The sequence below is a fragment of the Macaca nemestrina genome, chromosome 17, assembly GCF_043159975.1.
Source record: "Macaca nemestrina isolate mMacNem1 chromosome 17, mMacNem.hap1, whole genome shotgun sequence".
Taxonomy (NCBI): Eukaryota; Metazoa; Chordata; class Mammalia; order Primates; family Cercopithecidae; genus Macaca; species Macaca nemestrina.
Window position 1 is genome coordinate 74,743,661 of NC_092141.1, and position 13,597 is coordinate 74,757,257.

At 40.5% G+C, this 13,597-nt stretch overlaps 1 protein-coding gene across 15 annotated transcripts in view; it reads right to left on the reverse strand.

Annotated features, from left to right (window-relative positions):
- Window positions 1-13,597, reverse strand: part of LOC105469025 (centrosomal protein 112) — a 535,394-nt gene that overhangs the window by 69,115 nt on the left and 452,682 nt on the right. Inside the window, exon 24 of one of the 15 annotated variants that reach the window (XM_024788888.2) lies at window positions 4,892-5,195. The exons of the other annotated variants lie outside the window; for them this stretch is intronic. Within the exon in view, the coding sequence (XP_024644656.2) occupies window positions 5,100-5,195 (96 nt within the window). The 3' untranslated portion in view covers window positions 4,892-5,099. Of the gene's footprint in view, window positions 1-4,891; window positions 5,196-13,597 lie in introns of those variants that run through there. 15 annotated transcript variants of the gene reach the window in all.

Consider the following 13,597-nt stretch of genomic DNA (forward strand, 5'->3'; position numbering starts at 1 on the left):
GGATGCCAAGGATTGCTGGGAAACATCAGAAGCTGAAAGAGACAAGGAAGGATTCCTCTCTAGAGCCTTCAGAGGGAGCACAGCCCTGCCCACACCTTGACTTCGGACTTGTGGCCTCCAGAACTGTGAGATAATAGCTTCTCGTTGTTTCAACCCACCCAGTTTTTGGTTCTTTGTTACACATGGGAAGAAACGTCCCTTGTTTCCATTTTCTCTTTGAAAATATGTAAAATACACACACGCACACAAACATTTCTTTCAACTACCCAGTCCTACTAGACCTCATTTTACCCATGTGAGGGCCAACAGTCCACTCATTATGAGACAATCTGGAAAACGGCATTAGGGTATTACTATGTTATATTTATCCATCTGTATTTTCTTAATTTTGTGTGTGTACATGGTCATATCAGATTATTAAGGAAGCCACTCCAATAGAATGATGGCTCCTTCTTAGACGATGAAAGAGACACTGCTTGAGATGCAGAGGTGGAGAACCTCAGGTGAGCCTGCCTCTCACACCCCACATTCACATGATGGATAGAAATCATTCACGCCAGATAAAGTGTTTTTCTTTTTCTAACCTTAGGATTCTGTGGTATCTGGAGCCAATACTCATGAAGGAAGAAGTTTAAAACTTTCCATTTAAACCACTTAGAATGAGAGGATTTACAAAGATCCTGTTTAATGTTCAGCTGACACATTGTCAAAAACATTTATCATGCAACCTTTTGAAGTTTCTTCCACTCCCTTCTAGTTATTAAAGCTTGGATTGCAGTTAGTTATCAACAACAAAGCATACACGTGATGGTGTTTTTAGAGTCAGCCTTTCAGTTTGATTTCTGAACGACTAAGCAAAATTCAGTTCTCCTGATCAGAAACATGATTAGTGACCTAGTTTTCATGCTGAATGCACAAAACAGTTGATTTCTGAAATCACTTCTGTATGGGCCTAGAGATAATGCAAGGGACATGGAAATTTCATTTGTGTCATAATGCTCCCAACTGCAAGAATTTTCAGATATAAGAATGTGCCACTTCAAGTGGGGTGAGTGGAAGGAGAGGAAAATAAATTCTTTCAATGCAAATGAGGAAATAGTGACCTACATTATTGAGAAGATTCCTCTGGCAACTTAATTCCTAATGTAAATTTCTTCAGATTGAGAATAAGCTTCAGTTCATGTTTTGGCAAGGGGAATAAAACTCTTTCTGAATAACGCAAGCGAATACTATTTTTTGAGTCTGTACAATGTATTAGAAGGTAGAGTTGGGTAAGACACAGTCTCACCTTTTACGGCACTTATATTATCATAGAAAGTATGCGATAAGGACAAAAAGCAGGAGAGCATGGTAAGTGTGTTAAGTGTTCAATTGAGAGAACAAAAAGAAAAAGGAAGGACAGAGGAAGACGTTCAATGACACCACAAGGAAGCAAGCAGATAAATCCAGAATGTGGGACATTCTACAGGACAACTGACCTGATTTCTGCAAGAAGTCAATGACATGGGAAAAAAGCGAGGAAGGGTCTGCTTTAGATTTGAAAAGACATGAGAGCTGTAACAATCAAATGTAATGTTTGGATCCTGATTCAGACAAATCAACTGTAAAATGATACTTTGAAGTTAATTTGGAATACTTAGTTATGAAGTAAATACTCGATGATACTAAAAGACCATTGTTCGCTGTCTTAGGTATGACCATGGCACTGTGACCGTGTAAGACAAAGCCCATGGTTTCTGAGAGGCATTCTGAAATACACAGTGTGAAACGATTTGGTGTCTGGAATTTGCTTTAAAATATTTTAGCAAGGAATGAGGGGGAAAAGACAAAGTAAATGTGGCCAAATCTTGATAGTTACTGAAGGTGGGTGACAGGCTACTATTCTCTCTACTTTTGGGTATGTCTGAAAATTTTCATAATAAAACTAAAAAAGAAACAAACATTTTATGTACAGTAAAATGATATGAGAAAAACACAAAGAGATTGGGAACGTCTTCGGGAAGGAAATAGCATTTGGGAAAAGCCTTGAATAATAGCTACAATTCTGACAGGCCTAAGGTGGAAAGGGGAAAGAATTGTCTGTCAAAGAAGTTGCATTTGCAAAAGTAAATACAAGGAAAATGGGGGTGTGCTGAACAAAGGCTGTGCAGTCCATGGAGCAGGACCTGGAATATGTGAAGGGGAGGCACACCTGAAAACAGGAGGTCAGAGCACAGTGAACTTCAGAGTGCAGGCTTTAGTTACACTTGGTGAAAAGGAGAGGGGCTTTTGTGCAGTGCCTAAAATCAAGAAAGATACACACGGTTACTTTCTAGACACTTACAACATGTGTCCCAGGCTTAACAGGTTCAAAACTGGACATATTATCAGTTTGCCCACTTTATTTCCCTCTCCTTCCACTCACCCCTTTGCCTCAATCTAATTATGTTCGTATATATTCAGATCTGGATTAAGGGAACCCATATTCACCTAGTTATCCAAATCAGGAACTGCAAGGGCACCCTTGAACTTTCTCTGCCATCTAGCCATTTACCAGCCTTCCAAATATTTCTCCTCTTCAGCCCTGTGGCTATTGTCCTTGTCTCTTTTCCTCTGGACGATGACTACAGTCATAGATCACTTCGTTCCAATTCATTATTGCCAGAGCAATATTCCCCATCACCTTCTAGTTCCTATACCTCACTGCACAGTACCACTACCACACACACGAGGCATCAAGTTATCCAAGGCAAAAACTCAGGAGATCTCTTTGACAACTTGCTTCCATTCCACCTGTTCCCTCCCAAAGGCTCCCGTTTATTTGCCACTAACCCCTGTGATTCAATCTCTTTTACTTTGGTCCACTTCATGCCATTTTTACTGACATTCTCTGATTATATTGTCAGAACCCGCTTTCTGGTCTCCATCCATTCCTCTGGGTTTATCTTCATACAGCAGCCACTTATTTTGGAAGTCATTATTTAGGAGTTATCATTGAATCCCTTCATTCCCTAAAGGAAACTTTACCCTGCCACATTCAGTTTTCACTAGGAGTAGCACATGATGAATAGAAAATTGTAAGTCTTTGATAAAGAAAAACCTTAAAAACATGCATAACCTACCCACTTCTCTCCATCTCTAGTACTACCTCCTTGGTCCAAGTCATGGCCATCTTTTACCTAAAGATGACTCCAATAGCATAACAATCTCCATCTCCCTCCCATACATTCTACATGTCAGGTCTGTCCATTCATGTCCCTTACACGCTCAAAGTTCTCCAACGACTTACAATTACACTTAGAATATCTAAGCTCCTCATCATGCTTAGAAGGTCCTACAAGGCATGGCTTCCACATGCCTCTCAGGCCTCTCCTTGTACCTGTCTCCACTTTGGTCCAGTCTCATTTGCCTTCCTACTATTCTCTGAACCTTACAAATTCATTACCATTAGCACTTCCCTTCTTTAATCTTTAATCTTTCTGATTAAAGTTTCTCGTTAGGAATGTATAAGCATTTTCTTCTTGCACTAGTAGTATATAAGGAATAGAAAAACATGTGTTTTACAAAGAAAAACTCTTAATATTGTTTTAACACCTTTCAAAGTAACTTTAATCAAAGAGACAATGTGCAAGATGAATCAGAACTTCATGTACTGGCTGGGCGTGGTGGCTCATGCCGGTAATCCCAGCACTTTGGGAGGCCAAGGTGGGCGGATCACAAGGTCAGGAGATCGAGACCATCCTGGCTAACACGGTGAAACTCCATCTCTACAACAAATACAAAAAATTATCTGGGCGTGGTCATGGGCACCTGTGGTCCCAGCTACTTGGGAGGCTGAGGCAGGTGAATGGCATGAACTCAGGAGGTGGAGCTTTCTGTGAGCCGAGTTGGTGCCACTGCACCCCAGCCTGGGCGACAGAGCGAGACCCCGTCTCAAAAAAAAAAAAAAAAAAAAGAACTTCTTGTACTGTGTAAAAACTGGTGTGATTCCACACACCCAGCATACTTAACAGAGGAATGCAAATAGTCAAAAATACATTATTAAGCACAAACCAAGACTGGTTCTTGGCAGTGTAGCCGACATTTTAACAGTGTAGTTGAAAATGTGTTCAACCTTCACCTTTCATCTAAGGCTTTCCTTTGCTAAGGAATCATGCCTGTAACTCAAACTCTAAGGTGAACATGACTTCTTTGAAATGAACCACCACAAACCAAACATCTAAAGCTTAGGATATAGTGTTTCTCTTCAAAACTGACAACCACCCCCCCGCCCTTGTTTTTGTATTACATGACCAGTCTTCTTGAAATAAGTGTGGTCTAGGAAATCTGACTTTCAAAATTAATTCTGAAAAATTCTATTTCCCCGTTGATGTACTGTTAGTATGGTTTGCCCGTCCAACTTCTGAAATGCTAAATCCATTTGATCTCCTACTAAGGGATCAAATCCTATTTTAGGACCTAATATCAATTTTAAAAATTTATGTTTTACTTCAGATTATAAAATAATACAGGCTAATTGAAGAAAAATGGAAAAGCATCAAGAGGAAAAAAAAATTTCCATAATCCTTGCACTCAGATATAACCACTATTAGCACAGTGCCTTCTTTCCACGTCTTTTTCCTATTCATATGAAACTGGCATGTTGGCTCTGTAGGACTCCCTGAGTGTAATCATAGAAGCTTCTCTCTCTCATCTCCCACTGTTAAAGGAACAGTGGGAGGCAGTTCTTCTCTTGCCCCTCGGTGAAAATTCAGAAGGGTGCCTTGATTTTTCAGGTCACTCTAGTCCTACAGTCACTTTAAATTGCAGACAAAGTTTTAATCCATTTAGATCATTCTCAACCGAAACTTAAATGGTTCCTAAGGGCAATTTAATGTAAGGCAAGACATATTTAAAGGATTCCAGAACACCATTCTTTGACCTGTCATCAAAGTGCTTTTACTTCCTGTTTGTCTTTGACCCAGGGACTTGAACCCCAGTGCAGTGGTTATGGTGCCTGCCTCACACACCAACGTCCCTAACGATGACTAAGATTGGACTGGATGTGTTGGTGTCTCCTGGCCTCACCCTCCTAGTTGTTATATTCTGTTCTTCTCTGGGAGTATCCCTCAACGTCTGTTTCACTCTGTTTGCCCGGCTTCAGCTCTTTGTTGCAGGTCTCTGTGCATTTTTCTTGGCCTGCTGGATGAAGAGTCCTCTTCACTCTCGTCTCCCTTCTGCAGATAAGGATCAAACATAACAATAATCTCCCCTTCATAGTGAAATGAGATGCCTGAATTCCAGGTTCTTGCAAGAGAGTAAAACATCAAATCTGCAGCCTAAGTCTAATAAAAAGATTACTTTAATTAACTAATAACATTAATAAAGATTTGCAATATATATGTTACAACAATTCTTAGATATTTGTATTAGTCTGTTTTCACACTGCTGATAAAGACATACCTGAGACTGGGTATATAAAGGAAAGAGGTTTAATTGACTCACAGTTCCACATGGCTGGGGCAGCCTCACAATCATGGCGGAAGAGCAAGGCACATCTTACATGGTGGCAGGAAAGGGAGAGAATGAAAGCCAAGCGAAAGGGGTTTCCTCTTATAAAACCATCAGGTCTTGTGAGACGTATTCACTACCATGAGAACAATATGGAGAAACCGCCCCCATGATTCAATTATCTCCCACTGGGCCCCTCCCACAACATGTGGGAATTATAGGAGCTATAATTCAAGATGAGATTTGGGCGGGGACACTGCAAAACCATATCAATATTCAAATTTTAATTCATGGATATAACCATCATCTGGTCCCAGGTGGAAGCATGTGCTTTAGGTGTGTGCCATCAGTCCACATTGAGCAGCATTATACAAAATTGCTCTGAGAAACTTGATACTACTTTTCCTGTAAGAATATTAAGAACATCAGCTATATCTTACAGTTTTTGTTCCACTGAGCTTTCTTTGCTCTGCAATGTCTTCTACATTGCTACTGATGATCTTTCCAAAACAAACCTGACCTAGATCCTCTGCTGAAAAATCATCAGAAAAGCTGTGCTTCTCCTAAGCACTTGACTTGGTTTCTATTAAGGACACGGGCTACTGAAATTCGATTTCTTCTTGTCTTTAGCTACTACGAAGTCCAGGCCAAACATGGAGCTCTCCTTTTAGCAGCTTTATTGGACTTCATGGCAGGCATTTTGTTCGTGAATTCTATTCTTGATCTCGTATTATTTTCAAATCTTTTTGTTTTACTGTGATTTTCTTATTAATTTTTATCCTGTTGTACCGTATGCATCTCTCTTAGTCACCTGAAATACTTTTGGGGATTTGGTGAGGTATAAGCCCATGATATTTGTATGTGTGTAAGATAGCAAGAAAGTAATAAAGTCAATACATATTTCATTTCCTGGCCTTCCCTTGCCCTAAATGGCATGTTTGACACCAGTGCTAACTTCTCCCAATCCAACCTGTCTGTGTGTGCAGAAGTCTCATGTCAGTTTTCATCACAAACCTAGAGGTATTTTCCACAGAAACCTCTTGTGTAAGAGGAACTGAAGATACGAAGGCAAAAGAGCATTGGTGGTAAGGCTTGTGGCAGGCTGGATGTCACAGTGGGAGGTCTAGGTTTCTCTGTAGCTTAAGAAGTGTGCTGGCCATCCAGGTCCCAGCTTACTCTGCATCTCTGCTCTTTTGTAAATAAGGACTTTCTGCTCTTGGTCTTTTCTGTCATGAGCTGGACTCCAAAGTGGCAATCTTCATTGAAAAGTGAAAACTGGGTGTTTCTGTCTAAAAACTAATTAATTCCTGTGGTGACATAAAACAAAACACAAACGGGTTCATGTAATGATAGTCAACTGCTTGTGATGGCATTCCTGGGTGAGACAGCATGGCTCATTGGTGGCAACGAGTAGGTGGTGAACCTGGAGCTCCACTTTCTCTCTAGCAGCATGGTTGGAGGCAAGACACGTGACCTCTTTGAACCTGTGTTTTCATCTATACCACAGCGAGACATTTGAGAGTCATCTTCCAGCACTAAATTCAACTGTTATACGATCAATTGAGTTTCTAGTATTAGAGAGGCTGTTCAGTCTAATGGTGAAACATTCAGATGCATGGTAGAGTAGTGAAGCAATCAAGGTTTCCAGTCTGGCTGCCTGAGCTGGAATCTCTGTTCCAACTCTTTGCTAGTTATGTGACTTTGGGCAAGTTATTTACATTTTTCTGGGCCTCAGTTTACTCATTTGTAAATGGGGAATAATAACAGTGCCTATCTCATATGGTGGACATGAGGATTATTACATAAAAACTCAGTATTAGCACATATAAGAGCTCAATAGGTGTTAGTTGCTATTTTATCACACCTGGGGAGTAAGAAATGAGCAACCATATTTACCTATATGATTCCACATCACACTTTTGTTAAGTTTTTGTAATTATTTTTCTTACGGAAACTCTATATGAGGGCCATCTAACGGTATACTGCTGACCAAGCTAGGACTCTCCAGCTTTTTAGAGATTCATCAAGGTTTTATCAAACGTCTGAGTCAAAGCATTTGTGAAGTCAAAACATTTTTAACATACATTTTCATTCCCTCTATCTCCCCCGCTATAGTCACAAAAATGAACAAATGGCCATAAAGTACAAGAAGTGTAAGAGGGTTGGGAGCTCATTCATGATCTTCTGGTAGAGCAGACAGATTCCACTTTCTGTTTCAGGTACCACGTCCATTACCAAACAACCACATGACTGAACACATAACTCCCCCGACCCTTTGCCCATTGCCAAAGTAGCATGCTCACTGCATGCATTTTGGCAAAGTACCAGGGTAGAAACAAAGCAAAAATAAAATACCACTACCACTTTCCCCACAGCCAGAGGCACCTACTGCTCAGGTTAATTTGCATAACAGAGTCCATCTACTGCTGCGAATGCTGCATGCCCAGCAGCCCTTCCCTGCTTGGTCAGAGGGCATTGCCACCCTCACACCAACATCTGAGAGTCAGCATGTTGAAAGGGAGACTCACCACCACCCTCTGCTCATTTAATGGATATTTGAATGCCCACTGTGCTCAACCAAATAATTCTTGAGATGCCATAAGTAAGGAAAATCAGGGTATGAAATTAATGGTTCTGGCCCCCATGGGGCAATTATGATCATTTCTTCCATAATTCACGGATATGATATACAGAAGATGAATAGCAGAACAAAAAATAAACACCTTCTTATCCACTTCTTTTAGATCTCTAAGGAGACTGAAATATTCTGTATTTATGTGTCAGGTGGAAAGTAGCTGGAGAAATGATGGCTAACATTGCTTATATCTCAGGCAGAAATAGTTCCAAGTACTTTTGATATATGGCATATTAAAAATGCTTACAGAAATAACATAAAACAGGACAGGGTTATTCGCGTCACTATCCTCATCATGTAGTTGCCGCCCTCTTCCATCTGACTGGCAAAGCCCAGACAAACATGTAATTTCTGCTGTGCTGTGGGGCTTCAAAAGGGCTTTGAGCAACAACAACAACAAAAAACCCTCTGCTTTTTTCACCAGCAAATGTAAATAGTGACCAAAATAGTACTAGAAAGAAAGCTGGGTTAGAACTGTCTGGGTCCCGGTCTAATTTTCACTTTTGATGAGAAGATGTGAAGAAAGACTTTGCCTTCCGTGTAGGTGGGTGCTGTGGGTGATATTCAAAAGCAAGAACTGAGTAAGGTAGACAGCTGTGCTGATCGGCAGCAGAACTATAACGAAGCTTGCATTCCTGCCAAAAATCACCTATGCCAAGCAAAATTGGCTAATGTTGGGTCAGGAAGGAGAAAACTGGACATAAAAAATATGAATGGTGGACATAAGGCAGGAAATAATTGGAAAACACATTCAAAGTATAGCACACTGACAACCGCAACCACAGTATAATCACCATACATTGGTCGTTCTCACTTTCCCTGCATGCTCTTCCCATTGCTGTGCTTTACAGAAAGGTAGGTAGATAGTACATGGCAACTCCGGACTCTGGCAGCTTTATGGAAATGCATAATATGTGAGTAGGGTGTGCCTTTCTACCAGCTAGTGGTGGTCCGGGGGGTTACCAGGTATGCAGGCAATTAGAACCTGCGGAAATTATTAAAATTATTACGTAGCCTTCTGAAATTGCTGTTTTTATTCTGGGGAACGGCAAATCCAAATCTGCACAGGATACAAATTATATTAACTTTGGAAACAAAAACATAAGAAAATCTAAATATAGCTAATGAAAACCTTTACTGTCTAAAGAACAATTTAGAATTTATTTTAAGAGCTGTACCAAAGTGTTGTGCTACACATTGGTTCCTAGAAAACATACTCTTGTGAAGGCAAAATTCAAAGATTTCACAAATAATAGTTCATTTCGATCCCTCCATTTCTTTAACAGCTATTATTCCCTCTCATGTCAAGTCAATTGACTTTTTTCCTTTTTTTTTTTTTTTTTTTTTGAGACGGAGTCTCGCTGTGTCGCCCAGGCTGGAGTGCAATGGCACCATCTCAGCTCACTGCAAGCTCTGCCTCCCGGGTTCACGCCATTCTCCTGGCTCAGACTCCCGAGTAGGTGGGACTACAGGCGCCCACCACCATGCCTGGCTAATGTTTTTGTATTTTTTGTAGAGACAGGGTTTCACCGTGTTAGCCAGGATGGTCTCGATCTCCTGACCTCATGATCTGCCCGCCTCAGCCTCCCAAAGCACTGGGATTACAGGCGTGAGCCACCACGCCTGGCCGTCAATTGACTTTCCTTCTTCCCTAAGTTCATCACGAAGGAGCTGAAGAACACCGAAGCCACCTTTTCTCTTTTGGTCTGGCCACTCTTCAGCTGTCAGTTGGGTTTTGTTTTCTTTTTCAGGCCACCCTTCTAAAGGAGCCTTCGAATGTCAGTTCTCTAAGCCTTGAATATGCCCCTTGACTAAATTATGCAGGTATCCTCTACCTTCTCCTCTTCAAAAAGGTTTGATGATTCCCAAGAGAATATATCCCTTTGAGCTCTAAGTATCATCTCTCTCCTGTCACTCTCTTCCACACATAGGTAAACACATACACACACATATAGGCGTGTGTATATGTATATGTGCATATTTCTCTCTTCATGTACATATGTACATAAATCTTGCCCACAATGTAAAGGTGTAACGTATTTAGTTAATTCTGCTTGTTACATCTAATTTATTCTGGGTTGTGACAACCCAACTGATCAAAATGTGAAAAAGTCAACACTATATATTTTATGATCTTATTATTCTTTGGATCCATGTGAATATCAAAGTTTTCTTTTTAATAACTATTGGCCATTTAAATGAAGATGAACGTTCTTTAATAGTAGATATATCTGTCGGTTTACTCTTGTCCCCTGACTGTCAGTTCAGAATGTGAGCCCAGACCTAGCATTGCTTTCCCCAGCTCCTAACAATTACGTGACTTTGACGTCTTCATTCACTAGCCACCTGTGTACCCAGCCATACTATCAGTTCTTTCATTTCCTCTCCTGGCTTCACCTCCATTTTGGAAACCCATCTGACTACTTACAGCAGTATTGTATTATTATTTGGAATTGATGCATGTCTGAAAAATTAAGCAATCCCATATTCTGGTAAAAATAGCATTACCATATTTATATACAAGAAAATATTGGTATATTTAGGCAGAAAAAAATAGTCTACCCTAGATGATGTTTAGGGCACATGTAGGTACAATGGAGGATGAAGGGTAGACAGGTTAGTGGAGCTGTTAGCCAGCGGGGAACAGTTGAAAGTTTTTGAGTAGGGGAGCTGTATGATTAGACCTGAATGATGTATGGTTGACTTATTTGCAATGGTGATAATACAAGCAGCAGGCGTAGCAGAAGGAGCAAGGAGACCCAGGAAGAGTCCAGGGGAGAAGCAGTAAGTGTAAAGTGGACTAGGGTAATGGTAACAGAAAGGAAAGGAGTAATACAGAGCCAGGAAACAACTGATGTGATGTAGGAAGCGAGAAGGGAGAAAGTCAGCTGACACTGTCAGTCCAATTTAAGTCAGGAGTAATAAGGATGGAGGGGAAACATGCTGAGTTCTAGAGGCCAAAAGATCATCCATGCAGACGTGTCTATTCGGTCTGGAACCTGAAAAGAAGCCAGGGTCAGGTGCTCAGTCGGGATTGTTCTGCAAGAGGGATTAGAGTTGAACTTGTAGGAGTGAGTTTGCTAACAGAGAAAGAATAGAGAGAAAAACAACATAAAACTTTGGGGCCGAATGTATAGTTAGAGTCCCTGAAGAGAAAAAAAGAGGCAGTAAATGTATTAATAACCACAGAAGAAATTTTAAGGGTAGTGTAGAATCTGGGGAGTCAAGGGAGAAGAGAATTTCCAGGAGGTAGTTATCAGAATTGAATGTCGATCAGGGGAGTTAGGGGGATTTGTGATTAACATTATTCTTACAATCATCACCAACATAACAACGATCACAAGAACAACTACTACTACAGTACTATGATTACTGTTGCTAATACTAAAAATATGTAGAAGGAAGTTGATTACTTCTAAGCATGCAGTTTTATTGGTTGAAAGATGTAAATAAACAAATCAATTTCTTCATTCAACAACAATTTACTCAGGGCTTATACCAAACTGAGCACTGGGTATAAAGCAAAGAATAAGAAATGACTGCATGGTGAAAGCAGAGAATATAGGCATAGTCCTACTCCTTTTTGTTCCTTTTTTTTTTTTTTTTTGAGACAGAGTCTCACTCTGTCACCTAGGCTGGAGTATAGTGGTACAATCTTGGCTCACTGCAACCTCCACCTCCCAGGTTCAAGTAATTCTCCTGCCTCAGCCTCTCGAGTAGCTGGGATTACAGGTGCCCGCCACCATGCCAGGCTGATTGTTAAAATATATTTAGTAGAGACGGGGTTTCACCATGTTGGTCAGGCTGGTCTCGAACTCCTGACCTCAAGTGATCCGCCTACCTTGGCCTCCCAAAGTGCTGGGATTACAGGCATCAGCCACCATGCCCAGCCAGCCCTACTCTTTTAAGAGTTTGGTGGTTGAAAGAGACTGAGAGGGGAAAGGAGAGCAGGGCAGGGGAGGGACTACTTGGAGTCCAGTAAAAGTTTTAGGGAAAGACCTGAATCTGAAACAGATATTTAACCTTTATGTGTCTGAAATACTATATTGTGCTAATTGTACTGTGAGACTCATCCACTATTTATAATAATGTTTCTGTTGGAAAATGTGTTCAAAGTTTCCATCCGGGATACAAGGAACACATCCTTCCTTACAACAGTCTTCGTAGTGTAATCGATTCAAAATGTGGGGATAATGATGAAAATGAGAAAAGGAACAGGAGACTACGAGGATAAAAACCAACTGAAGTGCTACAGAGGGGCATTTCAGGGACAAAGGGTTCCGAGGCCCTTGCTAGGAACATGCTGGGGCAAGAAAGTGACAGGAATGGAAGGCTGGGAGTCACGCTTTCCTGTCTACAGGTCTGGATTCTAGAAATCATTTATTATTGCCATTACCTTTAAATAAGAAATTGCATTTAGAACCTTCAGAAGCCAGGAGTCTGTAAATAATGGTGCAAACAATTCAAACCCGAAGACATTCTCAGCTGTAATAAAATTTCTATTTACATGTTCCATTTTTTAAAATTCCTAGAAAAATGCTATCTTTATGACTGGGCTCTCATTGGGTAATACAATTGGCTCAGCTAAATAAATCTGTATATTTCAGGACATGTAACCACATCACACTTACAAGTCTTTGCTATGAATTTAAAAAGGCTCCTTGCCCCTGGAAACAGCCTTTTAAAGGCTGTTGTGGGCCTTAGGCAAGTGGCTAGATGGGCGGTATTCAGCACACATGTCCTCTCTTTAATCTAGAATGATCTCACAAACACAAAAACAAGTCAGTCCCAGAAGAGAGAAGAGTCTGCCCCTCTGCCACAAAAAATACTAGAAATAGGACAAATGTAAGGTTTTGAAACTTATTTGCTGGTTTTCTGAACTGCCATATTATGACCACTATCCTTAATATTTATTTTTTCTTTTGGTTGGTTTTTCCTCCCTAGCTGTTGAATCCTAGCTCTTCCTTCTGGTTCCAGGGCTTAACCTAAAGGCAGATATTTGAAAGCACGTATTCGTGTTCAGTGTCCAGCGCAGTCGGCCTACTTTATGGACACTATACAGTAAATACACTGCTTTCCAAAATGGTTTTTTTTTTTTTTTTTTTTTTTTTTTTTCCCCTCAAACCCTTCATCCCAGGCTCTCACAGTTTTTGAGTTTTAATTTTCCCACTCATGATTTCTTGGAAAGCTTGCAGCTAGAGAATATGTGCTCAAGTGAAGGCATGGGTGGCTGAAGGTGAAAGTGTTTACAAGGGTCCCTGACTTCTTGACCAGGAAGAAATAAGCAACACAAAAGCAGGGAAGCCAACTGAACTGAACCGTCCACTGACTGTCATTTAAGGTGGTGGGCTCACTCGTTAAAAACCAAATGGAACAAAAAAAAATCCTGTATATTTTTTTTTTTCTGAAAACTTTTCTCTATTAATATAAAATTTGACTTGTCTCTTCAACTATCCATATATAACTAAGCAAAAGCACAGGGGCATAAATGTG